The sequence below is a fragment of the Cicer arietinum genome, chromosome 5 (assembly GCF_000331145.2).
Source record: "Cicer arietinum cultivar CDC Frontier isolate Library 1 chromosome 5, Cicar.CDCFrontier_v2.0, whole genome shotgun sequence".
In the NCBI taxonomy this organism is placed as follows: Eukaryota; Viridiplantae; Streptophyta; class Magnoliopsida; order Fabales; family Fabaceae; genus Cicer; species Cicer arietinum.
Genome location: NC_021164.2, coordinates 75,946,056 through 75,962,996, shown reverse-complemented (window position 1 = coordinate 75,962,996; position 16,941 = coordinate 75,946,056). Strand labels below are relative to the sequence as shown.

At 29.4% G+C, this 16,941-nt stretch overlaps 1 protein-coding gene and 1 non-coding gene across 2 annotated transcripts; both read left to right on the top strand.

The window, feature by feature from the left end:
• The first annotated feature begins 1,510 nt into the window (after window positions 1-1,510).
• Window positions 1,511-2,518, top strand: LOC101495794 (uncharacterized). Its single transcript, XR_012162923.1, has 2 exons — window positions 1,511-1,669; window positions 1,971-2,518. It is a non-coding gene; the product is annotated as an uncharacterized protein (transcript).
• An 8,359-nt stretch (window positions 2,519-10,877) lies between these two features.
• LOC101494180 (uncharacterized) lies at window positions 10,878-15,270 on the top strand. The gene is made up of 3 exons (XM_004501087.4): window positions 10,878-11,030; window positions 11,399-14,042; window positions 14,646-15,270. Exons 2-3 carry the CDS (start codon window positions 11,462-11,464, stop codon window positions 14,990-14,992), a joined length of 2,928 nt encoding a protein of 975 aa, XP_004501144.1. The 5' UTR covers window positions 10,878-11,030; window positions 11,399-11,461; the 3' UTR covers window positions 14,993-15,270.
• The last annotated feature ends 1,671 nt before the right edge of the window (window positions 15,271-16,941 follow it).

Sequence of the window (16,941 nt, the reverse complement as noted above, 5' to 3'; positions counted from 1 at the left end):
GACGCTGCAGCCAGGCTGCAAAATCAATATTTCGCACACAACACTGTTTAACAAGAGTGATTGTCCTTTTGGATGTAGAGTCATTTAGAGAAGTATATATTATTATTCTAGTAAACATCTATTAACTCCGAGAATAGATTTAAGTATGATAGTTTCGAATTGTCGGTAATTAATGTGACTATCTCGGTTAATATGCGATGAATTACTCTACATCATTATTAAAAAATTGATTTAAGTAAGAGAGTTGACCTATCATCACTATTAAAGAATTAATTAACGACAATAATGATTTTGATGTTAACATAAATATATGTAAATAATAAATATAGTACATGAGAAAGTGATCAATAAAATATAACTCCAACAAATAAAGTTAGTGTTAAATTTATATTACATTTGTTGCTTTTTTTTATCTAGTTAAATTAATGAAGGAAACCCTCACACCACTTCACTTAGAACCATAAACTTTATTATATCATTAAATATTGCACAAATCTATGTGATTAGGATAAGTAGTATATTTACTTTTGATACAATCACCGATAAATAGCAACACATTACAATTAGGCGAACATATCTCATCAAATTTATTAATAGGATAATTATAGAACAAACTCATCACTTTTTATTGAAAGAAGATGGGTACAAAATTACAATTTAGTATTTCTACTCATCTTCGGATAGATAGGCAATTAACTAATAGGCATTTTGTATTCGTTGCATAGGTGGAGTTCGCTTACAATAACTCCACCAATTAAGCTGTGGAAAATGTGTGGTTTATGCCATGCTCCCCCTAAGAAAACTATAATAATACAAAATTCTAATACAACTTCAATATTCATCTTCTGATTTAGCCTAAGTTCTATGTTCAATTTTCACACTATTTTTTTTAACTCAACTCTTCTATTATGTTAAGTGACCTTGAATCTAATTCTCGAAAGATGAGGATGATCAAACAAATTAACATATACATCCAACAACGCGAGAACTTTAGTAGTGTGAGATTCCATACAACTTCAACAATTTCAATTTGTTCTATTTTACTAGTTGCGGAAAAGTTTATGTAAATTGGGCTTTTACTCATATTTGTGAGCCATCCAAGTTATCTACTTTTTCTTTTCAATACCCCCTCGCTAAGCTATATACCTGTGAATTATGTGATTGATCTGTTTAGTTACATTCGAGCGATTCAAAGCTGTCCACCATCCATGCATATATACAACTTGTTCCACATGCATGCAACATTTCTGAATATTCACGAGTTAAAGTTAGAAAGTAAAGATAAAAATTAATTAATTACATGTCTTGGCAAACAGGGAATACCAAACTTTAATTATGTAAATTATATTAAATCAACTAGTAGCCTTTTGCAGTGCTAGTGGACAAATAAATTAATTGTATTGATACGATTTCATATGTACAAATACAGTTTACCTTAGTCTGTAAAGTGTAAATACCTTCTTTGATCAATTGTCTTTTATATTTATAGAAAAAGTTCCTACTTTGTCAATCATAGGCATCATTACTCTAAAGAAATATAATCTAACTTCATTTTATCTTATCACTCTCAAGCCACATATTATGTATAAATATGCACGTCCTAGTATGCATGATGCAACCTTGGCAAGACGTACAAAAGCAGGGGATCAAACACTAGTACTTACCCATGGTGCTTGCTCTACTCAATAATCTTCAATTTATTAACTACTTTAATTTAGATTATTATTGCCTTGTGTTCGTTTTTTTACAAATTAATTAATCACATACATGAATATTGTTGCGTACATATTTGAATTCCTTACGGTATATGCATACTACATAAGCTAATTGTGAGACCATTATCTGTATATGGAGAAATAAAAAAATTCTCTATATATCTAATTGTCTATGCACAGATACTACACAATGCAACTTTTGTAGGAGATCTAAATCTATCACTATACTTGTGTTTTATGTATTTTTATTTATAGGAGGAGAATCCTAAAGAGCTTCGAAAGGCGGTTTCGGATGTGTCGCAAGAAATTGAGAAATATTATTCCTTGGAATTGGAAAGAAAGTTTGATGCAATTGAAGAGGTAGAAGAATGTGAATGTGAATGTTGTGGGCTGAAGGAGGAATGTACAAGTAGTTATATGAGAGAAGTTGAAGAAAATTATTGTGGGAAATGGGTTTGTGGGCTTTGTTGTGAAGCAGTTAAAGAAAGAGTTGGACCAAGTTCTAAAGTTACAATTCAAGATGCTTTGAAGTCCCATAGGGATTTTTGCCAGGAATATAATGCCTCAATAAGACTTAACCCCAAACTATCTTTAACTCTGTCTATGAGGGAAATTGCTAAAAGAAATTTAGAGAGAAGAAAGTGTAAGGGATTGGGTATAACTAAGCTTAGTAGGAGCACCACTTATCCATAAGATTAGGTGTGTTTTTTTAAATTAAATGCAACTCTCTCCAACAAATTGTTCCTTCTATTACTTTTATCATAAATCACTACTAAAAAACCAAGTTGTAAGGTGGAGGATAACTCTTATACTATATTAAATTTTTATTTTTATTTTTTTTATATTGATTTGTAAGGTAAAAAATAAAACTAATATACAAAACAATCTTAAAAGACAAATATATATATGGATAGAAGGAATACCAAATACTTATTAATTAGTCACCATTGATGATGACTGACCATATTTACCTTGCATTTTCAACAAAAAGTTAAGTTTTTGTCTGAGAATACATATTCAAAGAGTAAAAAATTTGTGTTTTTTGGAATTGTACTTCCTTGTATGAAGGGGGTGTGAAAAGAAACTTCATTATCCTCGTGGTGATGATGCAACAGCCGAAGGTTGTGCAAATTTAATCTTTGATCGGACAGTATACAAGTTAGCCCATCTCACTGTTCGTAAGGAAATTGGGCTTTCAATTTTTTTCGATCTGTTAAATAAAGGGCTGCATGTGCTGAACTGCAAAACTCACAAGTTTGAATGGTTGTTCAGTTTTGGGGGTTAACAATTTACCAAACAATATTTTATTTATTTTAAAACAAATAAAAATACAAGTAAAATTAAATTTTAAGAGAAATGATTTAATTTAATATTTTTTGGAAATATAAGGTAAATTATTTAAAAAGTTAATCTCCCTTTTTTTCCTATCAGTTATGTTTCTGACATAGATAAATATATGCTTGATAAGTTTGTCATTATGTTAAGTCACCTTGTTATGTTTATCAATATATGCTTTTGTCCTCTATAAAAACTCTATGCCATATATATGACATTGTTTAACAAAACTCACACATATTGAGTACGGAAAAAGATGAGTAGTGTGAGGAATAACAAAGTGGGCCGGTCCGATTCGTTTAGCCCGCTAAAAATGGGGTTGAGCAGGTCAATTTAGGTGGTTAAGTTGAAATTACCACCTTGCCCCGTCTTATGGTATTGGTGGATTTGCCGACCTGTCAATTTTTTATTTTATTTTAATATTTTATAAATATAATAGATACAACAATAATCAATCAACAAAACTAAATAGCAAAACAAATTCATCACTAGCATAAAAAAATCTCAAAATAAATTCATCATTATTAAACAATTCCAACAAATTTATTACAGTCTACTTACTGTTAAAGTATAATAATAAATTAAAAAACAAATAATTGAATTTAAATTGTTAACAAGCTTGAACTAAAGACGAATCGTTGAGAGCACTCAAGTTCTTGTCTTGACCTTCCAACTGAACTCTGTATTACTAAGGTTTCTTGTTTTTCTAGAAATTAAAGAGTTAAATAAAAAATACTAATAAATAAAAATTATAAATATATATTATAATTCTCTATAGAGCTCAACTTTGCATTTTGAAGATGAGATTATATATTCTCCCCTTCATAATATTATATTAGTGCACCAATTAAAGTTATATGGTTCAGTTTTTTATTTATTCTTGTACATAAAGAAAATAGCAATTTTTTATTCTTGTACATAAAGAAAATAAATAAATAAAAACAAACAAATCAAAGTCACAAAGAAAATAGCAATTTTTTATCCTTGTCCAACGGACCAACTTGCACCGCCTTGTGTTCGTCCTGTTATTACAATATATTAAATAGGACGGAACACACTTAAGTAGATAGGTTTAAATCTTCGACCTAATATGTCTAAAATGACATATTTAATGGGTCGGCCTAATAAATTCGATCCGTTTTACTATCCTTATGTAGGTTTGAAACCACATCCCATTAATATAACAATTAAAATATATGAAGATACACTACTATATCGATATAAATTTTATTTGATCTAATATTTTTCTTTTAACTATAGACATATTTGTTATGTAAAATAATTATTATAATATTTTTGTTTTAACTATTGACATATTTGTTATATAAAATAATCATTAGTGGCATTTTGATAGATACAAATTTCTCTATTTTCCAAATCTTTTTAAAAAACTATTGACATATTTATTCATAAAAAAATCTATTGACATATTTGTGGATCCTTGCCAGCTTAATTCCAATTAGGAGGTTTTTCTAGCTAGATGGGCTTCATGTGCATTAAAAAAAGAGGAATTCGTTATAATTGAGCACTTTTTTGGTAGGAAGCTGTGGAGTTTTGACACCATTTGCACGATGTGGTGTTGATCAATTAGGTTAATCCATCCACTTGAACATGTTAGTGAGTTAGTCACCATCGTAGTGGACCTTTTTAGTACTATAGATATATATTATAAATAATATTATAATGCCCTTACATGAGAAAGAAAATAGTATATATTTTTTATATGGATTAATTCAATTTATTCCCTTTGAAAGTGCATTATAACTTTTTCCTTTTGTTTTAAGCAAAAAACTTTTTCTATTAAATAATAGTGCATAATCTATCAAAGAATTATTAAAGTTTTAGCTGAGTGATTGATCAAACTGGGACATTAATTAATTGATTTAAAAATGAAACCGTACAAATTTCACAGAGATTCATACCCCATCAAAGAGAAATGAATCGGCTCCACGCCATGCATACCTCACTTCATTTGAGAAACAACAACAAAATAAAAATATATAATAATACTTGTAATTGAATTTATCATGGGATCACAAAATATTACAGTACAATGCATACTACTGAAAAGTGTGTCATACATTAATCAATATCATACGTTAATCGGACGCTACTACGCTTTACACCAATTGGCACAAATCCACTTAGACTATATACATGTTTAGCTTTAGTTTTACGGTAAAATTGAAAACGTTGCAATGAATTATCATAATTTTTTAAATAGAAGATAATAATATAAAAGTTGAGAGTCTTACAAAATTATATTTAAATTTATCAATTAGACATATACATTATTTTTATTGCCTATATATTTGTCTATATATTTGTTTTAAAATACTAAATTTATTTTTAATTACATGTCAAAAATTGTTTTAATTATTTTATCTTAATCAAAATTGTTTAATTTAATAATTGAAATTCTGTAATAAAAATTAATAATTGAGATTATAAAAATATGAATATTAAATTAGCCTAGACTTCAAAAATAAACACAATAAACTTATATCTTTACATTTACCAACTAAACAAACAAATATTTCTATGTATATAAGTTGCAACATAATTAATAATAGGATAACGTTCGATATTATGAACATTAGAAACAAAATGTACAACATGATATGATTCATTGATTTTCACCATCTCACGAACATGATTTCTGTCAAAGACCGATTTATTAGTTTTTCTAATTTTTTAAGACAACACAAGTCACATTCTTATGTCATATCAATCATAGTATTTAACAATGCCCTTAACAATGATATAAATTATTTTATTTGGAGACTTTTACCTTTCATTAAATAAAGAGTTATCTTTTATAAAATTATTTAATATTTATAAAAAAATCATATTTTTAATTATTTATAAAATTATTTCACATGTAGTTTTAGTTTCTACTACAATGTCACTAATTATTTTTGAATAATTTTATAATTGTAATGTTTACAATATTTTAAAAAATTTATCCATAAAAAATAGGTTTAAAATTTAATTTTTATATCTTTTTTATTAGTTTTATCTTGAGTTTATAACAATTAAAAAATTCATATTTAACTTATCATAAATTCTAAAATTTTAAAATTTTGTAAATAAATTTTTTTGTTATAAATATACATATTAAAAAGAGTTCAAAAATATATGTTAGATATTTAACAAGAACTGAAAATGTGTAAATGATAATTTCGTAGAAACTAAAAATATAATTTTTTTTAAATAGACTTAAAACAATATTTTGAAACTTCATAAAGACTAAATAAATTATTTTTAAAAATCTAAAACTCTTGTCTTAATAATTTGAGCCCCGAGACAATCCAACTAGAAATAAATTAATCAACCATAAATATACAATGTCTAAATCTCTTATACAATAAGAATTCATTGAATTTGTGAGGGCCAAAAGCCCTCACAAAGGAGGGGAAACAGTCACAAAGGAGACATTTGTGGCGGCTTTAGACAGCTACAAATAAGGTGGTCACAAACCTTTGTGGCGGTCAAAACGGTCACAAAAATTGAAATTTTCGTTGCTATTTGTGAGGGCAAATGCCGCCACAAAGTTAGTACTACTTGAAGGACCTATGTTATTCTCCACACTTGAACTAGTATTAGGCGTCGTCGGAGACTCTTCCCCATGATTAGTCCAAATCTAGTAGTTAGACATAAATCCATCTGCATATAAATACACTCTTATCTCATCTTCACTCTTAAGCCGTCTACATCGACGTAAACAACATGGACATCTCATCCCCCCTTCATCTTTGATAATTTTCTGTACTATCGTAAAATTGAGAAAGTCTTCAACCTTGTTAGCAAAATGTTGTTTAAGACCATTTCTTCCAGAAAAATTCCTATCTTACATCCAACTACGGTCTATATCCATAAATGTGTGTATATATATATGTTTATTTTGAAAATTATATATATATATATATATAGATGTTTTATATATTAATTGCTTTATTTTTCAAAAGCATTATATATAAATTTTGACATACTTTATATGTCAATTAGGGGAGCATTTGCAAACAATATAATAAATTATAATTAAAACTATAATTATATAAACCAAAATAAAATTTTAAATGACGTTTAATAAAATTTTTCATAAAATAACTCCTTATATATATAAAAAAATAGAGATTGTTAAAGTATATAAATTTTTTGTACGAACTCAACTACAACTCTTTTTAATAACTAACAACAAATATTAATATCATCAATTTTAATAATATTTTTTTAAAAAATAGTTATATTAAAATCAATAAGTTTTACATGTGTTTCAAATTTTTGTTTATCATATATTATGTAAACAACATAATTTCTATTTTTTTATAAATAAATCTATAATAACACATATTTTACTAATCTATATTTTAAAAATAATATAAATATATTTATAATATCACATATTTTACTAATCTATATTTAAAATGTATAAAATACTTACTTGATGTCGGGTAGTGTCTGACTTGAAGCTTTCACAAAGCTAAAAACTCTTCAAAGTAAACACAATATCACTACTGTCAAAATAAAAATTCAATATTATTCATTAAATAAATAACTTCAAATCAAAAATAAAATTAAAAAACTAAATATATAATATAAACTTACCAAAATTCAAGATAGTAAAGAAAAAACTTGGAGAAATAATTTTTGTAGAGAGAATGTGGAGAGAAAATTTAGAAGGAAAGTTTAGAGAAAAGGTAGAAGTGAAAAATGATAAGAGGAGTGAAACGATATTTATAGAAAATTATTGATCCTTTGTGGCGGCGAAAGCAGCCACAAAATTCAACGGTACAATGGGTATTTGTGGCGGCTTGAGCGGCCACAAATTGCAACGGACCAATGATTTTGTTGCGGTATGAGCGGCCACAAATGGCTTGCCTTTGTGGCGGCCTTTTACCCTCACAAATGATTGATTTTGTGGTTGAAAAATCCCTCACAAATGACTCCAATTTCCACTGGATTTTGTGACGACCTAAACTCTCACAAAATGACAACTTGTGATTTTGTGAGGGTTTAAGCAGCCACAAAATCCAGCTAAAATGGTAGTCTTTTGTGAGGAATTTTTCAGCCACAAATAAAGACTAATTTGAATTTTTATATTTGTGAGGCTTCTTCGATCACTGTAATAGTTTTTTTCGACCATAAAATATTAATAAAGTTGGCAACAAAATGTGTATTTTGTTGTAGTGTTATAGTTATTAATTAGTTTTATTGGTTACTTCTCTTTCATCCTTATATGTTTTCAAAAATTTCTAAACTCGGCCAACTAATTTAAAAATATTTTTTTTATTAAAATACATTTTGAAATTAATTAATTTATAGAAAATTAAGAAATAGAAAAAGAATATTTAATTTGTTTGTAAAACCCTAGAAGATGAATATGGGCAAAGCATGCCGGGATGTGACAAAGACCACTCACTGTATATTCCTTCGAGAAAGACATAGTGGGTCTGTTAATGTTCAAATCACACAGCGATAGACGCATAGGGTGGTGAACACAACACCACTAAATAAGGAAAAAAGAAGAATATATTATTTTTAATTTTTTTAATTTTTTATAAAGTGAATTAATTATGTGCCCACGGGCTAAGTACTATTCAGTGTGTAACGTAAAAGAGTCACTACTTTTTCTTTTTATTACATTCTTTCAACTTTGTGCTTCTCTTTTTATTTTTCACTTTTATGATTTAATTGGCTCTGCTCATTCCCCTTTGCCTCACTTGTAATTTTGTAAATCCTATTTGTGTGATATACTTTCCCTTTTTCTGTAGTTCTATTCCTTAAAGTTTTCTTTCTTTCTCTCTGCAATGCATCTCTTTCTATTCTATTCCACTGTGTCATGATAGAGAGAATCCAAGACATCAAAATAAGTCCAAACAAAACCTGTTCGACAACATTGCTTTTTATCATGCTATAGGTAAAAAAAGCCGTTACTAGTTTACTACCATTGCTCCACCCACGTTTGCCATCCATTCCAATCAAAATTACACCATCACCCGTTTCATTTCTTTCTATGTAGTCACGTCCCTTCAATAATATTTTGTTCTTAAAGCATCTCTTACGGTAGTCAAGTGAATTCGTCTATCAAAATATAATTACTTCAGTTCTTGATAAGTTCACGATTGAAGTTGTACCACGCTGTCATCACGATACTTTTAGGAAGGAAGATACTTTCATAATTTAATAATAATAAAATGATAACGTTACCTTTTTTTTATTAATTTATTAATAATAATATATTTATAATAGTTAGTGAGTTCTATTTGATAAACCCATGTTGAGTTCACAGATGGATGAATTGCTCCAAGATGATATGGCACAGTAGACTCAATCTAATGGACTCTATGTTGAATTTACCGTTGAAGATGCTTTTATTTACTTTAGCCTATAATTCTAAATTATAACAAAAAATGAGGGCTAATGCTATTGATATGATTGTAATATTGTTGCAAACATAGTTAAATGCTATATTGTCGTCACAAATTCATAATTACTAAATTGAAAACTATAACGAAGTAAGTGATTTGTAATGAATGTTTATAAAAAATAGACTATCATGAATAATTTCATATATAATGTTTATAAAAAATGGACTATCGTGAATAATTTTAGTGATTGAATATAATTATTAAACTTTAAATTAAGCGAGAAGTCTCAATATAATTTGACTTATATTAGTTAAATCCAAGAAAGTGGACGATAATTTTAAATTATGAGATTTAGTCAAATTGGATATAAGTGAAATAGTGATAAGGTGTCATAAAAAATGAATTTAATTATTATACATGGTTAATATAAATAATTTTATACTTTTTGTATATCACAATCATTTATACGTAAATTAAATCTATTTAAAATTCAAAAAATAAATAAATTAATCAAGAAATTATAACTTAATTAATTTTGTCCATGAGAAGCAAGAAATATATCTTGCAATTGTTTCTATGTGTTTCCTATTCCCTTTCCATTTTCAACAACACACAATTCGTTAAGAAGCAATTAAGTAATGCATTCATTAACCAACTGTCCCTGTCTCCAAATTAATAAAAATATAATTTGATCAGCTAAACATATAATATACACACTGTTCAAATATTCCTGTTACTACTTTGTGTGGTTGTGCCTTTTCCAAACATAAATGATGAACAATCGACCAAATTAATACACAACAGCTTGCATCCAAATTGGTTTACCAAGTGCTAAACTTCATAACTAATCTTCATTATATTGTTTTTGTAATCTTCATAACCAGTCTTGATTATATTGTTTTTTTGGCTCAACAGACAGAATATTGCAATATACAGTTCTGAGTTCTGACAACTAATACAAACCAATCGTATATATATATATATTTTTCTTTCTCAATTCTAATTATAATTACTCAGGTCTATAGCCAAGTACAACATCAAAAGCATACACATATACACGGCCTGAGAAAACTAATTATTAAACATGAAACTAAATGGGCATATTATTCACCAATTGGATTACATTATTATAGATTGTTGTGTGTGTAACATTTTATTGAAGAAAAAAGAAGTATCAATAGAAAGAGTTTGAACATTCAAGTGTTTGTTTTCAACGGTTAGAGAATTATTTTTGTCACTTTCCCATGTGCTTAGAGAGTGAGCCAGTCAAAAAAGAACATTTTAGTAATAATCCGACAAAATCAAAGTCTTTTTCCAACATCTGTCCCTGTTTCCCTTTCAAACGTTTGTATTCAAAACACCATTCTCAAAATAAGTCAAGGTGCAATTTGGTAATTTAAATTTCAACTCAATGCCCAATTCCACCCATTCCTTCTATTTAAGCACACACATGCTTCTCTCTCACATTCAATACATACTCTTCAAATAGTATTTCAAAGAATTCAATTAATCACTCTTCTCCCTTTCCTTTGCTTCCAATCCAAGTAAATTATTCTCTATGCTCAATTCGTTTTGACCAAGTGACCCATCCTCCAATTATGATTTTTAGGTATGTTATACTAATCATTCCTTTCCATAATCTAAGTTCATGAATATCCCCGTGCATGCATGATCCTTAAAATAACCATACTCATATGTAATTAATAGTCTCTATAAGTCAAATTTACCACTCATAGCATAGCACCCTGCAAAAGTTGCATGATTTTCATTTTTAGAAACAAATATATCTATTCTTTATTTTCTTAGTGAGGCTAATCCCATACTAGTTTGATGAATAAACTATATAGTATATACATGTAAATATTATTTATTTCTATCCATTTTTTAAAGGGACTCACATTTATAGTATTGAACTTTGATTATAGATCAACAACATAATTAAAAAGTAACCTTAATCATTTTGTGCACCTTTTACAGCTTGGGATCCGTGGAGTTAAACTTAAATACAAAGCTGATACAAAATTGATCATTCAAGAAGACATGGCCAAAGAAACTCCAACTACTTCCAAGTTTCTCTCATTTATGTGCCTTTTCATGTTCATGCTCAACTTCCAATCATCTCATGGAGAACAGGAGTACAAGCTTCTCTTATCCTTCAAAGCATCCATCCACTTTGATCCTCTTCACTCTCTCTCCAACTGGGTCAACACTTCCTCTGACACTATCTGCAAATGGCACGGCGTAGTGTGCGACAATTGGTCGCATGTTAACTCCGTATCACTCTCAGGGAAAAACATCTCCGGAGAGATTTCCTCGTCAATCCTCCAACTTCCACATGTTACAAATCTCGACCTCTCCAACAATCAACTTGTTGGAGATATTGTCTTCAATTCTCAAGTCCTCTCTTCACTTCGTTACCTCAATCTCAGCAACAACAACCTCACTGGTTCTTTACCTCAATCCTTATTTTCTACATCGTTTATCAACCTCGAAACTCTCGATCTCGTAAACAACATGTTTTCAGGGAAAATACCCGACCAAATTGGATTACTTTCAAGCTTAAAATATCTTGATCTAGGTGGCAATGTTTTAGTTGGAAAAATTCCAAATTCCATCACTAACATGACATGTCTAGAATACTTGACTTTGGCTTCAAACCAATTAGTTGGTGAAATCCCAACGGAGATATTCCGAATGAAAAAGTTGAAATATATTTACTTGGGATACAACAATCTTTCAGGTGAGATACCAAAGAACATTGGAAAATTATTTTCTTTGAATCACCTTAATCTTGCTTACAACAATCTCACTGGAACAATTCCTGAATCACTGGGAAACCTCACATCTCTTCAATATCTCTTTCTCTACCAAAACAAACTCACTGGCCCAATTCCACAAACGATTTTCGAATTGAAAAACCTTATTTCACTTGATCTCAGTGATAATTCACTTTCTGGTGAGATTTCAAATCTTGTTGTCCACCTTCAAAAACTAGAAATTCTTCAACTTTTCTCAAACAACTTCACAGGAAAGATTCCAAACACAATAGCATCATTACCTCACCTTCAAGTTCTTCAGCTCTGGTCAAACAAATTAACAGGTGAGATTCCACAAGAACTTGGAAAAAACAACAACCTCACTATACTTGACCTCTCTTCCAACAACCTAACAGGCAAAATCCCAAACAGTTTATGTGCATCCAAAAATCTTTACAAACTTATCCTCTTTTCAAACTCTTTCAAAGGTGAAATACCAAAAGAGTTAACCTCATGCAGAACCTTACAACGAGTGAGACTTCAAAACAACAACTTGTCCGGGAAATTACCATTTGAAATGACTAAATTGCCCCTTATATACTTGTTGGATATCTCTGGTAACAAACTTTCTGGAAGAATTGATGACCGAAAATGGAACATGCCATCACTTCAAATGCTGAATTTGGCTAACAATAATTTCTCAGGTGAATTACCAAACTCTTTTGGGACTGAAAAACTGGAAGGATTGGATTTATCAGAGAATCAATTTTCTGGTAATATTCCAATAAGTTTTAGAAATTTACCTGAACTAGTTCAATTGAAACTCAACAATAACAAGTTTTTTGGTAACATACCAGAAGAACTTTTTAAATGCAACAAGCTTGTTGCTTTAGATTTAAGTAACAATCAGTTAAGCGGTAAAATTCCGGCGAAACTTGCCGAGATGCCAGTTCTCGGTCTACTCGACTTATCGGAGAATCAATTTTCCGGCGAAATTCCGAAGAGTTTAGGAAGCATTGAATCACTTGTTGAGGTTAATATATCGTTTAACCATTTTCATGGAAGTTTACCTTCCACTGAAGCTTTCTTTGCAATCAATGCAAGTTCAGTCGCCGGCAACAACCTTTGCGACCATAACGGTGATGATTCTAACGGTTTACCACCATGCAAAAGTGATCAATTCAATTCAACTACGTTGTTTGTTTTAATTTGTTTTCTGTTAGGGTTTGTTGCGTTGGTTGGTGCTGGTTTTCTTCTAGTTTTTATACGTAGAAGGAAGAAGGGTGTCGAGATTCGAAGATTTGAAAATGAAGACGGTTCATGGGAAGTGATGTTTTTCGATTCCAAGGGTTTGAAATTGATTAACGTGGAAGATGTTTTATCGTCGGTGAAAGAAGGAAAAGTGATTTCAAAGGGAAAAAATTGGGTTTCTTATGAAGGAAAGTGCGTTTCGAATGAAATGCAATTCGTTGTGAAAGAAATAAGCGATTTAAATTATCTTCCTTTGAGTTTCTGGGATGATGCGGTGGAGTTTGGGAAGAAAGTGAGACACGTTAATATTGTGAAGCTTATTGGAATGTTTAAGTGTGGGAAAAGAGGGTATTTGGTTTATGAGAATGAAGAGGGAAAGAAATTGAGTGAAATTGTTTATAATTTGAGCTGGGAAAGGCGAAAGAAAATTGCTGTGGGTGTTGCGAAAGCGATAAAGTTTTTGCAGTGTGAGTGTTTGTGGAATGGTTTGGTTGGTGAGGTTTCGCCGGAGATTGTTTTGGTGGATGGAAAGGGTGTCGCCCGCCTCATGCTCAACCCTCCCGGCATTGGAACGGATTTCAAGGGTTTTGTTTCTTCAGCCTACGTTGCTCCAGGTACTTCCTTTTAATCTTTAATTTGTTCTTAGTTACTACTAATTCATGTGGGTTAAAATATTGGAGGATCATTTACTTGATATTTATATTATGGTTGTTGCACTTGTGTTTCTATCCTCTAAAGTACTTGTATGGTGCATAAAATCATCTTTGGAGAGATAAAATATATATATCTGGATTAAACAATCCTCACAACTACGGTCCTTTACATGTTTTGTATAGTATAATATTTAAGTTCTTAATAGTTGTATAGCATGTTGAATGGTCTGTGCGATTGTATGGTATAATTTGATAACGAAAACACACAAAATCAATTATGATAAACGAGTTCGACCTTTGATTTAGATTAGTCAAGTCAATTGAGAATCGTGTCACACATTTACTACATAAAATCTATCTATTTTTGATATAATAATTAGAGGTAGAGGTAGCTGTAGATCATTAGATTACCTAAATGACGTTTTAATAGTTGCAAGAGGTTAGTATTAACATTTGTATCGAAGTAACAAATAAGACAAAGAATTAAGTTGATGCATGTATAATAATGGAGAAATGTGAAACCATATCTGAATGTGTGAGTAATTAGAATTCCATGTGTTTCAGAGGAAAGAAAGGGGAAAGATGTGACGGAGAAGAGTGAGATATATGGTTTTGGAGTTATGGTGATTGAATTATTGACTGGGAGAAGCCCTCTGGACATAGAAGCAGGAAATGGCATACATCACAAGAATAATATTGTTGAGTGGGCCCGTTACTGTTACTCTGATTGTCATATTGACACGTGGATAGATCATGTCATAATGAAGGGTGGAGATGCATCCACCTATGAAAACGACATCGTGGAAACCATGAATCTTGCTCTGCATTGTACCGCAACTGATCCCACTGCAAGGCCATGCGCAAGAGATGTACTCAAAGCCCTAGAGACCAACACATTCACTTTTTGCTGATTTTTTCTTTGCGTGTTCTCTAATCTTTCTTACAAGTTTTTCATATTTTTCTCTTTCTTAATTTCAGTTTTCTCTTTTTTCTACTTGATTTGTTAAAGTTTTTAATTAGTTTAGCATAAGTAAGTTGTTGATCAAGAAATTGTTCAAGAAATGTGTGCTTGATATATTATATATAGAGCATGCTTGACATACTTATTATCATGAGTGTAAAAGTAAATGTAAATAAGTTGAATGTTATATAAAATCAATGCATTCTCAATATAATTTGTTCTTTTTTACGATTATTTGATTATACGATTACTTGATATATTTGATTATAAAATCAATGTTATCTCGATTATTTGATTAAAGATTTTATATATTAAGATTGAAATTTTCATTTTTTTAAATAATCTAATTTTTTTTTTAAAATTTAAACTAATCTTAATTAGAAAGTCAAATTGTGTGATTGCATGCAATAACGGTGTATCTAATTCTAACTTCTAAGTTGTTAATTACTTTGTTGGAACCAACTATAAAGATTATTTGATTTCACAATTGAATATAAAATTTAATGTTTATAATAGATTTATTAAATAGAGTAATTCATGCATTATAGAGCTACTCTTCAAGTAACTTTATCTCAAAGAAGTAGCTTATTAGTTTGGTTAAAAACATTTAAAGAATTATATATAAGAGGTTTGAAGTATGATATATCTAACACTAACATTTCTCTCTCTTCTAACATTTATATTAACTACAAAAATTCGCCTATAAAAAAATAACTCAACACTAAGAGTAATAGGTTTTGAGTAGCCTTGGATTCATTTTAATAAATTTGTATATAAAAAAATAATTCAACAGTAAGATTATATTTTTAATATTTGATTAGGCTTATTTTAAATTTTTTTATTAAAAATTAATGTATGATATTATAACTGGTGATCAACATGCACAAACAACTATAAAACAGTACCTATGTTTTAATTTATACTCCCTCCTTTCCTTAATACATGTTGTTTTTTGGATAAATTTTTTATTCTTTTTTAGACGTGGTTTTGATAGTTTAAATTTATATTTGTCCATTTTACTCTTATGTACTCTTAATTATATTTCAGATTTTTCATACAACAACCATTGGCGATACATACACTCCCAATTTTTTATTTATTGAATTCCAATCATATAAATCAACTTTTAAATTTACATTAATACCTACAAATGAAAATGACGTAAAATTCATAAAGGGAAATGCCTCTAATACGTTGCCGCTAACAAAAGAGAGAAAAATTGCCATGACAAAAGTCCCAGTATTGAAGATAAATAAAATAATGGAGGGTAATATGAATATTTCATTTCAAACAATTGGACGTGAAAGTGTTTTATTCAATCTTCATGCATTAAGGTAAGTGGACAACCCAATACTATTTTAATAGAACTCATCAATAGTTATTTACTTATTATAGACATGTTTTGATTAACTAATTAAATCGCGGTTTTTATGATATTTTTTGTCCCATTGTGGAGCATTCAATGTGTTTGATAAAATTCGCAACAGAAGAGCCAAATAGAAAACAAAAGAATTTCATAATACTAAGAGTACAATGACGCCACTCAAAGCTAGACGCACTGCATGCATATATAAACTCAGTTTCAGAAGGAATAGTGAAAGAACATTTTCAGGCTCTTATTCTGCTCACTTTATATTTCAAAAGAATTAGAGATCAAACTTACTCCTTTGGGGGACATCTCATAAAAATGGAACAATACAGAAAATAATTAGAGAGCTTATTACCAGTAGTCCAAAGATTTCTTGTATTATTAGTTCGAGCTCCAAAACAATATAAACTCAATTAATTGCACTATATAAGTGGTTAAAATTTTCCTTAAGAAATTTGATATGGGTTAGTGTATGATTAATTAAACACAAAACACACTCCAGTTATTATGTAAAAGCATGAGTATAGGTT

What these genes read in the sequence shown, in the direction of transcription:
- LOC101494180 (XM_004501087.4), top strand. Translation starts at nt 11,462, where the DNA reads ATGGCCAAAGAAACTCCAACTACTTCCAAGTTTCTCTCATTTATGTGC. An exon ending in TTCAGCCTACGTTGCTCCAG is followed by an intron (nt 14,043 to 14,645) that starts GTACTTCCTTTT and finishes CATGTGTTTCAG; the next exon opens with AGGAAAGAAAGGGGAAAGAT.